Source organism: Monodon monoceros, unplaced genomic scaffold (assembly GCF_005190385.1).
Source record: "Monodon monoceros isolate NGI ecotype Baffin Bay Population unplaced genomic scaffold, NGI_Narwhal_1 Super_Scaffold_2, whole genome shotgun sequence".
Lineage (NCBI taxonomy): Eukaryota > Metazoa > Chordata > Mammalia > Artiodactyla > Monodontidae > Monodon > Monodon monoceros.
In genome coordinates, this window is record NW_021703776.1 from 68,995,459 (window position 1) to 69,014,495 (window position 19,037).

Consider the following 19,037-nt stretch of genomic DNA (forward strand, 5'->3'; position numbering starts at 1 on the left):
GAAAATGAAATCTTTAAAGAAGAGCCAAATTATTATAGAAAAATTAAGTAAAATGATATCTTGGAAACATCTCTTTTGGTAACTGATAGAAGGCCAAAAAGAAAAATCAGTAAGGATATATAGAATATTTGAACAATGCTACTAATCACCTCAAACCAACAATCACAAAATACAGAACGTGGTATATTTTACAAATCAACTAACATTTCTCTAAAAACAATGCAATGTTAGGGAAAACAAAAACAATAACCTAAAAAATTTAACCACCAAAGCACAAGCCTTGATTTAGGGGAAAAAAATTATAAAGCATGTTATGGGGACAATAACAAAAATCTGAATTTTATGAACAAGATATTTTAGGAAATTACTGTTAATTGTCTTAATGTGTTTACAGTATTGTGGTTATGTAGGAGATGGAGATGAAATGTCATGTCATCTGCAATTTACTTTCAAATGGTTCAGGAAATGGTGTGTTTATATGTTCCTCTGTGTGGAGAGTTAGAAAAGGTAAATTCTTTTATTAAACATACAACTATAACTTTATATTGTGTTTTGTTTCTAATTTAAATACTTCATATTACAAATAAAATTTTACTAATTTTTAGAAGGAAATCTTATGTATAATTCTTCAAGCTAAACAGTCAACAAACTCTCAGCAAGGTAATGTCAGTAAGACTTATTTCACATATCAAATTCCTCTAAAGTTTTAAGTATAACTACTGGAAGCAAACTTTTGTCAAACCCCTTTTAAAGCTGATTTTAGCTTTTCAGAGTGACACTGCTCTCTTAGAATTGTCAACAGGGAAAGGAAATACATATAACCCAAGTTAGAACTACAGATAACTCATTTCAAAATTCAATATTGCTTTGAAGCCTTTTTTCCCCAACCTAGTTTTAAGTTTAAAGTAAAGACACTATAAAACTTCTCTTGGGATTACTTTCCATAGTAACATCTTTTTACCATATTTTGCCACTGTTATTTTTCAGCAGTTTGACCTAAATTCTTATTAATGTTCTTTTTCAGCAGTTTGACCTAAAAATAACCTCTTTCAGAACACATGTAGATACAAAAACTACTGATAAAAACACAAATCTGAGGAAAAAGAAAGAAGAGTGAAGTGTGAGGCATATTCATTATTCAAGTGGAAGGTACAAGCAAATGCTCCTATGAGAATACCACATATCAAAGTGGTATTTGAAATAAAGTCTGAGAGCTTGCCTGATGTATTAGAATACTAATTTAAAAGCAGCGCTGCTAAGAGCAAAGAATGTTGGTCTTAAATAGCGATGGTACTGACTTCCTGATTGGATTACATTATTACTTTGTGTCACAAGGGAAATATTTGGCTCAGTAGTATGCCTCAATTTGTGTTTCTTAGCTTGAAGGAGAAATGTATACTCCGTAGAACAGTCACACTTACAACCATTTTTTCTCTAGAAAAAGCAAAAAAAAAAAACCCAAACATTTTAATCCCAAGCATCTCATTTCTTATTATTCTGGCTCCTTCCTTTAGTTCCTCAGCTCCACAATTCTTTGGCTCCACAATCCATTGATAATACCAATCTTTTCACTGTTCCTCACCTACCTCACATTTTCAGCTCACTTCTTACATATCATCATAATCACCACCATGTATACATCACCATCTCCCCTGCTCCTCTCTTAAGTCATTTGAGCATTAACCCTACCACACCGTCTGTCCATTCACTCTCTCCTTCTCCAAGAAAACTGTTTCACTATAACTTTGTGCCTTGATTACTGTAGCAGCTTCCTAACTGGTTTCCTTACTAACATCCTTGCCTTTTCTATAGTCTATCTTAACACTACAATTAGTTCTTAAAAATCCTTGACACATTTCAAAAGATTAGTAAGATCCTGTAACTTCTTCTTAAAACATTTAATGACTTTGCATCTCACGCAGAATAAAGGCCAATGTCTTCACAATGGTCCACAAGATCCTACAAAATCTAGCTGTTTGTTACCTTATTTTCTATCACTCTCCCCTTCTCATTCTGTTCTAGCCAAACTGGTCTCCTTGCTGTTTCTGAAACATGCCAGCAAGCTCCTGTCTCAAGGCCTCTGGACTTGTTAAGGCTTGCTCTCTTACTTCCTTCATGTCTTTTACACATCACTTTAGTGAGGCCTTCTCTGTCTACCCTATTTAAAATTGTTTTATTTCTCCTTGCTTTATTTTTCTCACAGCACTTACCATTATCTGACCTAGTGTATATTTAACTTATGTATTGTTTCTTGCTTCTAACCCTCACTAGCATGTAAGTTCAATGAGAGCAAGGATTTTATCTGTTTGGTTGAGTGCTATACTCACAGTGCCTATGATGTGACTGGTACACAGGAGACAATCACTTAAAATTATTTATTAAAATGAATAAATAAAAGAACAATGTAAAATACATATTTTTCTCTGGATTATTTATTGAATAAATGAAATAGGCACTATTATATAACTTTTAAATGAAATCAAAATAGAAACTTTGAATAAAAAATAATTGAAATGAAATATAAACCTAAAGTTACCATAAACTTATTGTCCAAGCAGAAAGATAATGTTTTGTTTTCTGGAAATTGATTTTTAAATTCAGTCAATATACAAATTCATTCTTATTATTTTACCACTTGAGAGAAATGATCAGCAGTATTCCATTTTCTGATGTTTTTAAAATTAGAAGCTCTGCTATGAGAAAATAAACATTATCCAAAGTCAATATAAGTGCTGGAATACCCTGAATCACATATAAAAATTCAGGATTTGGAAACTTTTAAGATGTTTTCAGCTTTAAAGAATGGAAAGTGTTCATTTTTACTTGAATCCAAATATAATTATCTAAAGAAATTTCTACACTATAACTTATTAATGATGAGTCAAGTGCTAAATCTCATATTTTAAATGTACCAATGCTTAATTAAACAAATGTATTTAAAGTTATACATTTAAAAAGTTGAAACAAAGAAATTTAAGTTATGTCAAAAAAAAATTTTGATTAAAAGAAGGTGAATGAAATAAACATAGAGAAAGTGAGGCAATGGGGAGAAGCTATTTAAAAGACATCATCTGTTTTAAAACATTTCTATTTTGGTACAATGAATCATATACGGCATTACTTAGACTTAAGAATTTAAATAATACATTAGAAACCAAAACTGTTAGTTCATAAAAACACTCACCTACAACACCATTCAATACGACCTTCGCCCTCACAAGTTTTTGCCCAATGATTATCTGCCAAATTTTTCATTGCAACAGCATATTCACAAAGTGTTTCCTCATCCTCACAATGTTCTCGCCAGATCTTATCAAAATCTCCCACTAAAAACAAGGAAAAAATTAAATTAAGTTGACTTAAAATACATCAGGCTCCTAAAAGCTTCAGCATAATCTACAATTATTTAAAGATGAATAAAAGCAAACTCATGAAGTAAAATTCTATGAAGTTTCAACTTCATAATTTTCGAAGTTCCTTTATGCAAATTGGATTCATCATTTTAACCATGATGATTTGATAACCAAATAAATTTTACCATTTTAAACAGATGGATTTGTGAAGCTGAATAAAACTAATAAATATAAGTAGACATATACAAGTTATCAATTTATAAACCAAAAACATCCTGGTAGGGGACAAGTATGGCTGGGCATTCAAACATTAATTGTCCTGCTACCATTGGGCAATACGACCTTGCAGCAACAGAGAAGCCACTTAATCCTTCTTGTCTGTTATTTTCTTGGATCTCTACAAATTTATCAGTTTTCTATATTAAAAGGGGTTGATAAGTGAGATGGCAACATAAATTAGCATGCAAGTTAAATGGTTGTGTATTGATACACTTGGACTTGCTGTAGGCATACTACACTTAAAAAATTATAATCCTAGTGCAAAAACGTTGCTAGAGAAATTACCTTGGAAAACTCTCCAAAGTTTTGAGTCTTTATAAGATGAATAAAAATTATAAGCTGACTACATTATCTGGCCACAGCATTACTTCCAGCTACTACCTTTTTTCCTTTTTAATTAGAAGAGTAATCATATTTAATTTGAAAAATCAATGTGAGTTCTGATAAAGAAAGGTATGAATATGCCACAGCCAAATAAATAACATTTACATAATTGTAAAGGTAAAAGAGTAAACAAAAATTATCAAGTTGGCTTCAATCAATGCTCTTAGACATAATCTAGGTTCTCTTGCCACATGTTCAAATATAGGCAATTGTTTAGTGACAGAATAAACTTAAAAACATAAATACAACAACCAAATTTGGGGATGATAATTATAGTCAAGTTCTTTCCCCAGGTGAGACAATTAGATTCCAGTATTTAAGAGTTGGGTTTTTTTTTTAACAGAAAAGGAATTATAATAGTTCAAATTTAACAACACTTATCTATTCAAAATTTGAAAAACTTTACTGGTTATTTTAAGCACTTAGCCCAGCACATACTGAGCTGAAAACCAAACTATTAGCCTTCTAGTTTGACCAATACCAGAAAGAGCAATAAGGGTACAAATATGCCCTCACACTCACATTGCTCAGTTAAGATGAATATGTATCAGTCTCAGCCTTGGTCTGAATATTGACTTTAAACCCCAAAAGAATGAAAAGCTTTCTCTTTTTTCATGGTTATGTTCTTATACAATAATATTTTCATTAATCACTAATATTTGTGTAGTGACAGGGCTCTCAATTTGTTATACAGCAGGTTGGCAATAACTGTCCACTGAAAACAAGCAGGCAAACAAATTTTTCTACATTCTCAAAGAAAAACCCCTCAGTTTTAGTAACATCTTTCAGATGCAGTTATTTATCAAGTATCTAAGTAGGACTACAGGAAGTAAAGTCTTTGAAACAAATACTTTGATTAATGATACCTTAATAAACCTATGATGTTCATAAGACTATTCCTGACTTTACTCATCAGACTTGATGTCAAATGATTCATTAAGGTACAGTATTATTTTAAAGGTGCTTTATCTTTTTTTGAGATGGATATCATCAACTCTAAAAGGCCCTTTGTTTGAATATGTAAGTTTCACTGTCTTACATAATGTACATATTATAAATAAATACATAAATTTACTACATTTTCTGGTAATAGAAGTCATTCAAACAAAAGTTTTATGATCAAATACGTTTGGGAAAAGCTATGTTTAACATACTTAAACAGATTTCCTTTTTTTAAGACTTCTTAGTTTAGATTCTACAGAAGGTACAACTTAAGACAAGGACCTGGGTTCAAGCAGTCTATTTAGGAGGGAACCCTATGAAACAGGAGTGAGGGAGTGGGGAGAACAAGTTAAGGGAGGAGAAAATGCTAATACAAGGGTGCATTACTGAGGCTGCTGCTGTGGGCAGCACAGAAGCATACAAAAAGCCTCTGGAATTGTATACCTAAAGGATGGGAGGCTGGAGCATTTATCTATCAGTTACTATCCCCCATTAACTGAGGGTTGTTAACAACCTGTACCTCTAAGTCTACACTTAGGCACTGAAAAAGGGGATTCCCTCAGTGGGCTCCATCAGTGTTGGAAAAAGGTGAAAAATAGAAAAGAAAGCAACACACATTTAAAATGGGACTCGGTCAGGGTCAAGTGCCTCTGAGCTCACAGTGTTTGTCCACCACACCCAAGGACCAATGGTATGCTGTGTGAGCCGCCAAAGGCATCTACTATAAATTCTCAGAGTCCTTACTATAACATTGTATACTGTGAAACTCAATTTACTCTAGAATTATTCTACTAGTTATGAGATACAAAGACGAGTTTATATATATGTGGAAACCTACTGCCCTTCAGCTTTTTAGATGACCTCTAGTTTCTCACACTCAAAATTCTCTTTAAATACTTCAATTTTTTATGTAGTTTTAAGGCTTACTATCTGCTCTACTAAAGTTTTGAGGAAGGATTCACATTTTGTCTGTAAGCCTATCAAACTGATTGTAAACTTCTATTTAATGTTTTCACTAACATTTAAGAGTCTCCAGACTCTCTAAATATGCTGATACTGAGATTAACGTGATTAATAAAGTCAGTACACTTAATATATAATTGAAACTAATGCAATTGTACATACTTTTCATTCCTTCAACAGATTTGCTGGGAAAATACTCTAGGTCAAACACTATAGAGAATAATAAAGTTAACGAGCAAGCACTGGCATCAAAGGAAGGGGAGAAGATGTATTAAAATGTGGTATCTGCTCTAATAGAGATATGAACCTGACATATTCACTATGGTCCATGTAAGCCATTCTGGACCCAGAACTTTTAAATCATGTATTTATTCAACAAAAAGTATCAAACCCCAACTACTAGGTATACACTATGTTACATGTCTGGTGGTTACAAAGTTGAACAAAAAATACAATTAGCCTTCAGAAATTCCACTTTCCAGAATACCCTTGAAAGGTTATTTTTAAAATAAATAAATTTATTGAAAACAGAATGGGAAAATTCAGTATTTTTTCATAATAGCCCATTATTTGTTTTTACAGTATTCAAAATAGTGCTATTTACCTTTTAATCACTGTATTTTCAAAATGATTTATGATTTGGGTTCCAAAAGTCAAAAAAAGTTAAAGTTCACCAGTGCCCAGTATACAAATTCAAAACTCTGCTGCTAACTTGGTCAAATTGCATATGCAAAAAATGTGTTAAAACTCAATTCTGAGGATTTTTTGGTTGTTGTTATCTTTTAGTTAGGTCAACCAATATTTAAAAGACTGTCTTATTTAAAAGGAAATACTTTTTCATTATCAAAAGGTAAATTAAGAACTAAGAACTTCCTGAGGTCTGCATCAAAGATCTACTCAACAGAACAAGAAATGCTTAAGTATTAAAGTTCAATCAATCAGAGGTCTCAATGAATTAATAATTAGCTTTATAATGATTTTTATATATTGGTATTTGTGATGACTCAAAATCATTGTGATTAATAATCTATTTTCTTACTTATTTCTTACAGGCATCCTATAAAAATATGCATGTATCTTAGTTAAAAAGAGAGACAGAGAGAGAGAAAAGGGGGGAGGGGGGAAGTGAAGAGAAGGAAATGGAGAGAAGGAGAGGAAAATCTCTAGTTAACGCATACATTCGAATTTGTCCTAACACAGAGAAGTCTCGGCAATTAAAAAATTATATTTAGAAAGCACAATTAAATATATATATGTCCTGCAGCCTAACTTGAAATTAATAGATAATAAACATTTTATAGTCAGACTAAATTAATAAATCTAGAGAAGAAATCAGTATTCATTTGTTCAAATACATCATTTTAAGATCAACTTAAAGCTCTGCCAGGTCTTAAAGATAAAGTCACCTGATGGTCTCATAAAATTCTAGAATGAAGTTCACATTAACATGACTTCTATTCATTATATTCTCTTTACATTTAAATTTTTAAAAACACTAATTAATAAATTAATTAATAATTCAAAACACAAGTGATGCCAACTTAAAGTTGCCAAACCAAATTCAGTATGGAAATCGGATGAACCAAATTATTCTGGAGCTTGGTCCTACTGTCAAGAATAATACCATAATTATTGACTAAACTCACCTTCACAAACATATGCAACAACTAAAGAATAAATATGTTACTTCCTATGAAAAGACAATAACTAGGAAAAAATAGCACATTCATTAGTTGATTAAAAAGACAAAGTTCTATGGAATCTAAGAAGGAAAAAAAAAAACCAAACAGCAAGCTCATAGATACAGAGAACAGACTGGTAGTTGCCAAAGGCAGAGGGTAGGGGAGTGGGCAAAATAGGTGAAGGGGGTCAAAAGGTACAAACTTCCAGTTATAAAATAAATACGTCATAGAGCTGTTAAAAAAAAAAAGTTCCATTTTTAAGAATTTTGTGATTAGTTTAAGATAATTATTACTTTGACTGCAGGTGTCTTTGTAAGAACAAAGTATAATAAGTTAAGGAGTTATTTATTGTTGCTCAAGAACAGCTGTATTACAGGTCCAAACTCAGGTGAACCAATGGAATCTCTAAACTGTCTCTTTAGAATGGATACTCTTTAGAATGGATACTATTCTTCCTTTTTGAATTAACCTCTCTCATGCCTTCAAAACATAACTGAATTCCCATGTTCTTCAAGAGGATTTACCTGCCTCCCATTTGATCATCTTACAATTCCCCCCATATGCATTTGCCATCCTTATAGTACTCTGTCACTTGTTTATATAAAGAGTCTTCTATTAAAACCAGGTGTGATTTTTCCCATTAGAAAGTATAAATTGAAAGGCAAAGACTACTTTTGATTTATAACTTATATAAGCTATAGAAGTTAATCATGGTACCCCATTAATGGGGGAGAAAATATTTAAATTTTCACCGTGCTCAAAAATTATAAGAAGGGTTTCCCTGGTGGCGCAGTGATTGAGAGTCCACCTGCCGATGCAGGGAACACGGGTTCGTGCCCCGGTCCGGGAGGATCCCACATGCCGCGGAGCAGCTGGGCCTGTGAGCCATGGCCGCTGAGCCTGTGCGTCTGGAGCCTGTGCTCCGCAACGGGAGAGGCCACAACAGTGGGAGGCCCGCGTACGGCAAAAAAAAAAAAAAAATTATAAGAAACACCAAAAATTACAAATTAAATAGTTGCTAGAGTAAAATTCAAATTACAGTTCATAACTGTCAATAGATAATAGTGATGAATAAGCAGTAAAATTTGAATACTTCAAACAGTGTTCTCAAAATATTAGTTATGAGACGTTTAGGAAACCAATAGGTTCAAAGTCAATTTGAAAATCTCTCCACTGTTTTAAGCTAATTTATCTTTTTTTTTTCACTTCACATTATTGTCAAAAAAAAAAAACAACCAAACTTGCAAGTGGAAACACAATCACATCTATTAAATTCTTTGATTATAGTACATGGGTCTTTTTGGAAAATCTATAAGGTTAAGAAGAAATTATTGGTAACACATTACATAGATAAAGAATTACTTGTAAATGAATAAAATGAATAAGAGGTGCTAAGGTTCATGCATTTTTTCATGCTGGGACCATTTGATGTTTAGAAGTACATTAGAAATAATACTATTTTTTCAATAACTCTATTCTAATTCTCAATATAAAAAGACAGAATATAAAGCACAGAAGATAAGACATTTAGCAAGTGTAAATCTGAGGCCAATTTAAGATAAGAATAGCATGTCATTCTTGTCAGTTTAGCCTTGTGAGTCACGATACCAAAGATTAACATTGCACTATTGTGGTCCTTAAGTGGCGTACAATGCAATGGAGAAGCTATCACATGATTCCATGTATATAAAATTCTAAAATATGAAAAAAAATCTACAGGGACAAGAGATCAGTGGGACCAAGAGTAGAGTGAGAGAATGACTGCAAAGGAGCACGAGGAAATTTGGGGGGCAACAGAAATGTTCTGTGTCTTGATTGTGCTAAAAGAATATAGGGTGTATACATCTGTCAAACCCAGTGAATTATATACTTTAACTGTGTGTAGTTTATTGTATATAAATTGTACCTCAATAAATTTCATTTTAAAATATGACATGCTGTGAACACAGCAAAAGTTACAAAATAAAAACTGTATTTCATTAAATTTGAGCGTCCTCAAATACTCTGAAAACAAAAAAAAGGAGTTACCTTGAGTATCACAAACAAGTCTTAAACTTTTAGAAATTCAGAAAATTTTCACTTTTACTTAGGTATATTACCAAATAGATGACCAGATTACCAAATTCAAGTTCAAAGAACGTTTAAAGGTCATTTTCTCTAATATGAAGTAAGCAGAGAAACTCATGACCAAGTGGAAACAAGTTCAGCAGCCATTCCAAGACATTAAAACAAAGTGATCAGGACAAGATTGTCTCACGAACATAGTTAAACCACACACAGACCAGCTTTCTCAGTATTCTTGAGCGTCTGATATAGTGACACACATACAGGTGGGACAAAAACATCCAAGACGTTTGGTGTTGAAGCAGATCCTGAGAATCAAACAAACGAACCACCTGAAAACCTGCATCTTACACCTAACGTGTTACGACTAGTCATTTCTCTGATAAGGGGAAAAAACTCAGTATTCTAATGTGCTAAAAAGGTTGGACCTTTCACATAAAAAGTTAAAAATACAAAAAGCAAATGGGTCAAGAAAAAAAAGAAAAGAAAAGAAAAAACACTACAGCAATCCTAATACTGAAGAAGAAAGACACTATAGAATAGTCTAGATACAAATTCCAGAAACCATTCAATCTTCAATGCCCTTAATGCATCCAGGTGGTAGCTACAGATACACCTTTAATTTTTAAAATTATGTATTTAACACAAGTAATGCTTCCTATGTGCCAGATACTGTTTTAAGCACTTTACAAATATTAATTCATTTAATTCTAATACCAACCCATTGAGGCAGATATTTTACTTTACAGATAAGGAAATTGAAGTATAGAGAGATTAAGTAACCTTCTCAAGGGTACACATCAAACCTGGCAGTCAAGTGCCTAAGTCCATGCTCATAACCGCTATACCACCTTGCCTCTCTTTATGAGTTTTTAATTTATAAACTTCCATGGATATGAACAAAGCTTTGCACTAAAGCAAAGTACACTGACTCTACTAGCCACAAACAAATGGTCTTTTGTCAGTCAAATGCAGTTATTTAGTCTCTGCAACTGCATTATTTGTTAGATTTCTGGCAGTGATTTCAACTCTGGCTGCACACTGGAATCCCCTAGAAGTTTCATTTAATTGGTCTGAGGTGGGAACTGGTCATTTATTTCACTGCTCCCCAAACAAATCCACTGTGCAGCCATGGCTTAAAGCCATGGGTCTATGGCAAGACTGTAAACTCAAAAGTCTGGTGAAATAATACACAGAGCAATTGAGACCTGGGGCAAACTGAAGAGTCAAATTTAATTAAAAAACAAAACACTGCATAGATAAAAGTTCACATTTATAAACACAGTTTGGCCCATGGTGCATCTTCTGTGCATGGAGCACTCTCTTACTATAAACATATTTATGATAAAAACAGTTAATTGAAATATAAAACTTTGAACACATCCTGTACAAGAGATGAAAAAAATCAAGAAAAGTTAGAAATAATGGCATCAGTATCTGTTATTCCCCTGTGAAACAACTTTACTGAAATGTGTACCACCACACAGATCTCTTGTTTAGTGTAAGCAAAGGACTTATGGAGAAACTTCTGGGACTTAAATTTTTATATAAATGGGAATAGGAATTTCTATATAAGTACAGCAATTTCTGTATAAATGAGAATAGGGGATACTCAGATGTCCCTCTAAAGGCATGGGGTTCTAAAATAACCCTTGCAATGGGCATCAATATACCTACACTTAAAGCACAATAAATTAGTACAGTTTAGATCAGTGGTTCTCAGATGTTTGGATTTTACAACAAGTACAAATTTCACCTCCAAAATTTAGGCAATTGATATTGGGGTTGCAAAATTTTGTGTGTGAAATTAGAGGATATAATATATATACACATACACAAAATTATCATCTTCTTATACCAACACAGAGACACATTATACCACACACAATATCCTTATTAGTTCTCATTTTCTGAGAACAAAAATTTTTTTTATCTATATTTGCCACTATTTACAGTTTTTTTAATAAAAAAATGGAATGATACTAATAATGATAATTTGGACCATTTTCAAAAGGTTAAATTAATCTAATATACTCACTTTAAAAGATATGACCATAAATTCATTACAAAAAATTTGTATCCAAAGTTAAAATTTTAAAGTTATGAATACAAAAAGATTAGACTCAAACTATAAGGAAATATGTATATCAGCTTCTTTCTTTTGTGTGTGTGTGTGTCTTAAATCTACAAGGCAAGGTGCTAGGTACTAGGGATACAAAGATAAAAGGCAGAGTCCTACTCAAGTAACTAAATTCAGTGAGAAAGACAAGTGAACTGATAAGTGATAACTATGATAAAAGCAAGGCAATTGTGCCATGGGAGCATACGGTAGAATGGGCAGTACTTACGTAAAACTGGACACTACTGGTATCTTCCAAGGATCTGTCCTCAGTTATACATTACCATCACTCCATTGGGTCATTCATCTGCCCTCAAAGCTACAACTTCAAGAGAGAGCTTCCAATCCTTCACTTCCAAGGGATACATTCCAAACTAAATCATTACCACTATCCCTATGACAAGCCAACCTGCCTGTCTACTCCTTTCTCCCTGCTCCCACCTCAACACAGACATTTCCAAACTGGATGGAAATGGCTATTTATATTTTTCCAGGCAAGAAATCTTGGCATCATCAATGACTCTTTTCCCCTTTACTTTCATTAAAACTGCTCACTTTGACTTCGACTTATGTTTGACTATTTGACTTATCTTTCTCTATTTTCATGATCACTACTGTTATTTATGCTATTATTCACCTTTAAAAAATAGATTAGTGTAAGAGTCTCCTAGCTGATCTGCTTTCTTCTAGATTCCTTCCTACTCCAATCTAGAGTACTTTAGCTAGGTGTTCCTCAACCCTTTTGTCCACTGTATAATCTATGGAGCTTTTAAATAATACAGATGCCTGTGTTCCACAAAGTTCCAGAGATGATACTGATGTGGAATCAAGGCTAATATCCACTGCATTTGTTGTTATATTTTTTCCCACAAAACAATCAAAGGATCTATACCAATACTTTTTAGTTTTACCGTATCTTTTTAAATAGAAAAAATTCCTAAAAAGATACAAAGATGACTAGAAATCAAATAATATACTATGTGTACCTCACTGAGCTGACTGTTTATCAATGTTCCTTTTACCTTTTAGTGTTACTAATTATTAAACTCTTTTCATTTTTTTTCCCCCTGCTAGAATGGCAGTTCAAACTCTCCTAGGGCAAAGTTAACAAGCATTTCTGTGGACACTTTTCACCTTATTTTGTTGATTGAGCAAAGATTCTACCAAAAAACCCAGCATTTTCAGATTCTATATCAGAATCAGAAAAGACCATGTAAAGAAAAAAGAGTAAAACTTCACTTGTTAAAAAAGTAAAACAGGGCTTCCCTGGTGGCGCAGTGGTTGAGAGTCCGCCTGCCGAAGCAGGGGACGCGGGTTCGTGCCCCAGCTGCGGAGTGGCTGAGCCCGTGAGCCATGGCCGCTGGGCCTGCGCGTCCAGAGCCTGTGCTCCGCAACGGGAGAGGTCACAACAGGGAGAGGCCCGCGTACCGCAAAAAAAAAGAAAAAAACAAACAAAAAACCCCCCACATAGTCTGTTATCCTAATTTAAAAACAATTTCAAAACTTTGTTTCAGGAAAAACTCTAACGATACATTTATTCTTTCATTTTTAGACCTTTTGGTTTTAGTTTAAAATTATTTCTAATTCAAATGTTTTTTTCCTTCCCCCCTACAATTCTCATTTTAGATGTATGCTAAAGAAAACTCAATCACAAATATATTTTTCAGCTTATCCTAAACTGCTATTCTAGCTCACCCTTTGTCTCAAACAAGGAAGAATAATTTCAATAATCAATAAGAATTAAACATCTAAACTAGGCTATTTAGTAGTTGACTCTTAAAATGCTGCTCACAGCTGTTAACCTTTGTAACAATGTTTTCCAGACTTAGTCTACAGAACCAACCTACTCTGTGTTCTCCTTTTCTGTTTCAGTATCAGTAATCTGTTACTTACTCTAACCACTTTTATAATATTATCATTGCTACTAATAAGATTGATTTTTTTTTAGATCTCCCATTAAACCATGACTTTGAGAATATCACTGTTAACAGGGTAACGTGCATTTTTATTTTTGTCTGATTGATAACCTACACGGGTTTATGTGACAAACTTGTTTAACCTGCTTTGGCATACAGAATAAGTAAATTCAGAGACTTAATTAAGTTGATGAAAATTGCTAAAGTAAAGACATTCACATGATAAGTTAAAAAATCAAAACTAAGGAATGGGGAATCATACTTTTATTCCTAACAGCTGTAGCCTTTACATTTTCTTGTAGTTTTTACACGGATACTTTCAATTTAAAAAGAGGTGCCAAGCATAATAACAATCATTACAGGAATAAGATTATGTGACTAGGATTATGGAAAAAATCATACAAAGTCAACTGAAAATACACACGGCTCTACTTCAGTTCTCAATTAGATATGTACTTATCAGGCAGATTTGATTAAACAATGACTCCCTGTTCCAAACTCCCTGTTTGGAAAGAAAAACTAGCTGTTTCTTATTTAAAAGCTGTCTCCAATCCTATGATATATTTTAAAATATTTTTGGCTTATATCAAGGCCATTATTTTGAAAATTCTGTATAGCAAAGACAGAAAACACCTACATCTGCAAGCATATTTCCATTTATATAAACTCAGTCTAAAAGACTGTCCCTTATCTATAAATGGCTGACTCCAGAAACACCCCTTCTCATCACCATTGCTAAACATTTCCCTACCATTTCCTTTTGGTAACTACTTCAGATATCAGCACTGCCTGGAACACTGACGTTTATCTCCAGTTCTCACTTTACTCTTATACAAATAGAGAAAGGATCTCTAAGTGGTGACACAGGACAGGCAGTAAAATGGAGCAGAGAGGGGAAAAGTGGTAAAAGAGTACATTAAACTTACCTGCTAGTCTTTACAATCCTATCCACTACCCCCTACCCCAAGCCTGCTCACTGCCACAACAAGCATCAGTTTGGACAAATGGACTGGGAAGGATGGAGAAAAACCTTTTTCTACCACATCAGAAAAATCTTATTTTCAATCTTATTCCTGCTTCATGTTCAATTCCACTACCAGAGATAAGGAAAGGGAAAACTATATTATCCAACCCTACACTCATTATCCAGGTCTCACTCCTGTCTACTATCCAGTGAATGTTTTGCCTCCTTCTTTATTCTACCCCAACTTATTTCCTTCTTTGCCGTAACTCCCTAAGAAACCCACACCTCACATAGCCCTAACTCAGCGAACCATACCTATCCCATGGATTGCCCCATTCCCGTCAGTTTACATCCTCTTACCCAACACAAATTCTAGGGCTACGTCCTGCTTCCCATTTTCCCTACCACTCCAACATTTGGAGACACCATTAGGCTTTGAATTGGAAAGAAAAACACATTATTCCCATAAAATACGTTCTGTGCTAATGATAAACTATCCAAACTTCAAGCAAGTTATTTTACTATTTTTAGGATTCAGCTCACTCATGTGTAAAAAGGAAGGAAGTAGTTTAGATTACCAGTCCAAAATCTGGCTGACCAATTTCCAAGCACCACTGATAGGGATTCTGAAACTGTACATCTGAGGTGGAATGGAGTAATTTTCTAAAAGGCAACCATATAAGTCTATTGTTTATCCATGTTTGGGAATCACTGATAAATGCTAAAGTTCCTTCTAGTTTAACATTCCAAGATTCTAAGCTGGAATTTTCATTGCATTTTCTGATAGGAATATTGTTATAAAAGGAGTAAAGTTTCCATAGTTATTGGTGTTACAGTGCAGGCATGTTACTGATCAAATAGGCCTTTGTAACCTGACCTAGAACCTAAGCACCATTTATATTATTATTTTATAACCACAGATGACTTTGCAAATGATATTATAATGATACTAAGACCTCAAAGGAGAGCACTAAAAATTACTTCTTTGGTATTATTATGTGCATAATCAGACTTTTTCACAGATGGCTTTTTCGTGGATTTTTGTCAAATCACAACTAAGATTTGACCTACAGGTCAGAAATAAAGGTAGAAAGGGCAGACTCTTTAGGATCTTTTACTTTGCTAATTCACTGATGGGGCTTTGTATATCTTAGAGTAAAGCCTAGAGAAGTCTAGATCACTGGTGGAATTCAGGGCATTAAAACGCCTAAAGAACAGTCTCATTCATATGTTTACAGACTGCCAGGACTTTACCTGCCCTAAAGCACACTAGATCATTCACTTATGTACTACATGTATCTATTCTAGCTCTCATAACTTCCAAATACTAATTCTCATTATAAACAAGTGTGCCCTTGGTTAATATTCAGGCTTAAAGACATGTTTCAACATGTGAGAACTAAGCAAATATAAACAGCTCTTGAACGCATGATGACACATTAGTAGTATATTAAGTGGAATATATTCATTTATGAATAAGTTAATAATGAATAATAATTATAAAAAGGTAAAAATGGAAACTGAATTATATGCTACCCATTTTTCTTTAAAAAGATGTACTTGCTTAAGTTTATGCAAAATAGCATGATAAATTAAAGTGTGTCCGTTTTATTTGCTCATTTCTCCAAACAACACAAGAACCTACACTGAATGCCATTATGTAAGTGCACTCTCTGAATATCAAGAATGATGCAACGATTGCTATGGTAACTACTCATTTTATTGAATAAATTGTGGGTTGGGGTTTAAAGCATTCCTTTAAAAAACAAATTTTAACATCTCAGTATGCCCGATAAGTCTCTTTCTATTGCTACCTATTAAACAATAACTATAGGCTAGCTTTGAGGAGGACTATTTAAGCAGCTATTAAAAAAATTGAGGCTTGAGTTGCCAAGGGGAAAAAACTCTTAAAGTTTGAAAAATGAAACACATCACCTACACTCAAGAGAACAAAAGACACTTAGTTTTTATCTTCCAGAGTAATTGAAAAGTGTTTGTAACTCGAAAGTAACATGATCTTACCTATCTGTTCCTTCACTGTCATAATTTTGCTTCTAATCCTAACTTAACTAAGACTGCCGACTTTTGTTTGCAATTAAGCTAAAGACAGAAGAAAGTTATCCCTCGTTTTGATCTTTAGAAGAAATGTCTCCTGAGCGCATGAAAAAACTGGGAATTTTCACTGTTAGTTTCTTATAAAATAGCTCTGTAAAAAAGCCTATATTTTAAAATACCAAGGATAACTGTAGATCCCAACTATAAACCTTCCTCAGGCCCAAGCAAAAGCTACTATGGCTTTTTCCTTTGCTCAAGACCTTCCATAAGAGGGGTTCCCAGCGACGGCCGGCTTCACCAGGGTCTGTATCCTTAGGAGGCTTGGTAGTTACGGATTAGTCAAATCTAAACAGTATTTTGAGAACCTGCCCCAGATCTCTTCCTCTCCCGCCTAAATAAACCCTAAGATGCAGCATTTGAAGAATGGGGGGGGGGGAGCAAGGATGGAACCCCTCCCCCTTTTAACAAGGTGAAGTCTAGTCAGCTCTAAGGCCTGCTGACTTCGCAGCCCTGGAAGCCAATGCGAGGAAGCTCCGGCCCGGGCTAAAGCCGCAGAAATTAGGTACTAACTAGGAAGGGGGTCTGACGGGGCAGCAAATCAAACAGGCTCATCAGGCGCGAGGCAGCGAAGGGTAACTCGGGCTTCTTTCAGTTCGTCTTTCTCGAATGGATTCTACCTGCCTTCGTGTTTTAGCTTCATGTCTCTCGCAGCGAGCGACCTCCACCTCCTGTGAGAGGATTTACGTGCTTGTGTGTGTGGTGACAACAATCTCAGCACCCCGGCTGGGGACAGGGGATGGGGGAGGTGGGCACTCGGCTCCTCCACAGGCCTGGAACTCTCCTGAAGGGCCCTCGAAGAAAAGGGGGCGGGAGGAGCACGCCTGACGCCGACCGAGTACTCGACCGAGAAGGGGGCGTCCGGACCTGGGAGAGCGGCCCTAGCAGAGGCTGACGTGCAGCTCCTTCAGGTTGTAATGGTGGCCCCTTGGGGGGAGGGGAGCGGTTGACAAGGGGCTGGGGGCGACGAGGCCTCCCCTTCCCCCCGCTCAGCTCGCTGTTTACCTTCCCGGTACTTCTTGCGGAGCCGCCGGTGGACGCTCTTTACCACCCCGGAGAGCTTCTCCTGCTCCAGCTTCCGCTCCTGCTCCCTGGGCGGCGGAATGCTCGGGGGCCTGGCCCCGTGCCCGCGAGCAGCGCTTCGGCCGCCGGCCCCCGGCTCCATATCGCTGCCGCCGCCGCCGCCCCTCGGGCCCCCGCAGCCGCCCGCCTGACGGAGGAGGTGGGGAAGGAGGAGGCAGCAGCGGAGGCAGCAGCGGGAGGAGACAGAGAACCTGGAGCGACGGCCTAGGAGGTGGCCACTTACCCAAATGCACAAGCTGATTGGTGGACTCTGGAGGGCTGGGCGGAAACGGAAAAGGCCAACGGCCAATGGACGGAGAGCGCCAGGGACGCACCCGCTTGTTTGGGAAGGCGAGCAGCTGAAGGAGGCGGAGTTTGCAGGCTGGAGTTGCCGAGGCGGTAGGAGCGCCAGGCCCGACTGCTCCTCTCCTCTCCCCGCAGCTCCGGGGATCCTGTGCGCAGGCGCTGTGGTGAGGCCACGGAAACGCGCTGTGAGCCACGCGCTTGCGCGTCTGAGTTTGCTTAGGTTGGGCATCTTTCTACCGCCTAGCATTCTTTCGTCTTCTAGCTATTCCCCCTTTTGCGGGTTATATTCTGGTGTGTTGCAGCTAGGGTCCTCTACCTGAGCCCCCGCTGCACCTTGTCGGTTGTAGGTTCCCTTTAGCTGTGTAGCTCTGAGAAGCGCTTTAGAGGTGACTTGGCACCACTAGAATTTTAGACTTTAAGGAACCCAGGCATGGATGCTTTGGTGGGCGCAAGAGAGGTATGGTTGCCAAGTACTGGCTTAATTCACGGGCCAACAATGGTTAATGCCTGTAGTGCAAGTGCTGGGCGAAAAACACAGAAGTTGGGGAGAGGAGAGGGCCAATAAAAACAATATAAGATGGAAGAGGGGAAAGGAAAGATGCGGAATCCACAACAGATGCCCTGAAGAAGTTTCGTGGTGGCCCGGGTGTCAGAGAAAGCCTGCATTTGCGTCAGAACTCTGAGCGCTTTTAAAGTTGGGTTGGGTGACCTCCTGCCGTTTATTTGGTAGGTTAATATATGCGAACGCCTAAGTGGGTTTGGCAATGTATTCTACCTCCGTCCTCTTATATCTTTTCATGGGAAGCTTATGGAGAATATGGTTACTGACTTCTGCCCCAGAAAGGAGAGAGAGAGAGAGAGAGAGAGAGAGAGAGAGAGAGAGAGAGAGAG

The 19,037-nt window shown here is 36.1% G+C and overlaps 1 protein-coding gene across 1 annotated transcript in view; it reads right to left on the reverse strand.

The window, feature by feature from the left end:
• The window catches only part of BMT2 (base methyltransferase of 25S rRNA 2 homolog), an 86,983-nt gene extending 68,927 nt beyond the window's left edge, over positions 1-18,056 (reverse strand). The window contains exons 1-2 of the mRNA XM_029233675.1: positions 17,784-18,056; positions 3,185-3,326 (exon numbers count right to left, since the gene is read on the reverse strand). Coding sequence (XP_029089508.1) covers positions 3,185-3,326; positions 17,784-17,943 — 302 coding nt within the window. The 5' untranslated portion in view covers positions 17,944-18,056. The remainder of the gene's footprint in view (positions 1-3,184; positions 3,327-17,783) is intronic.
• Positions 18,057-19,037: the final 981 nt, after the last annotated feature.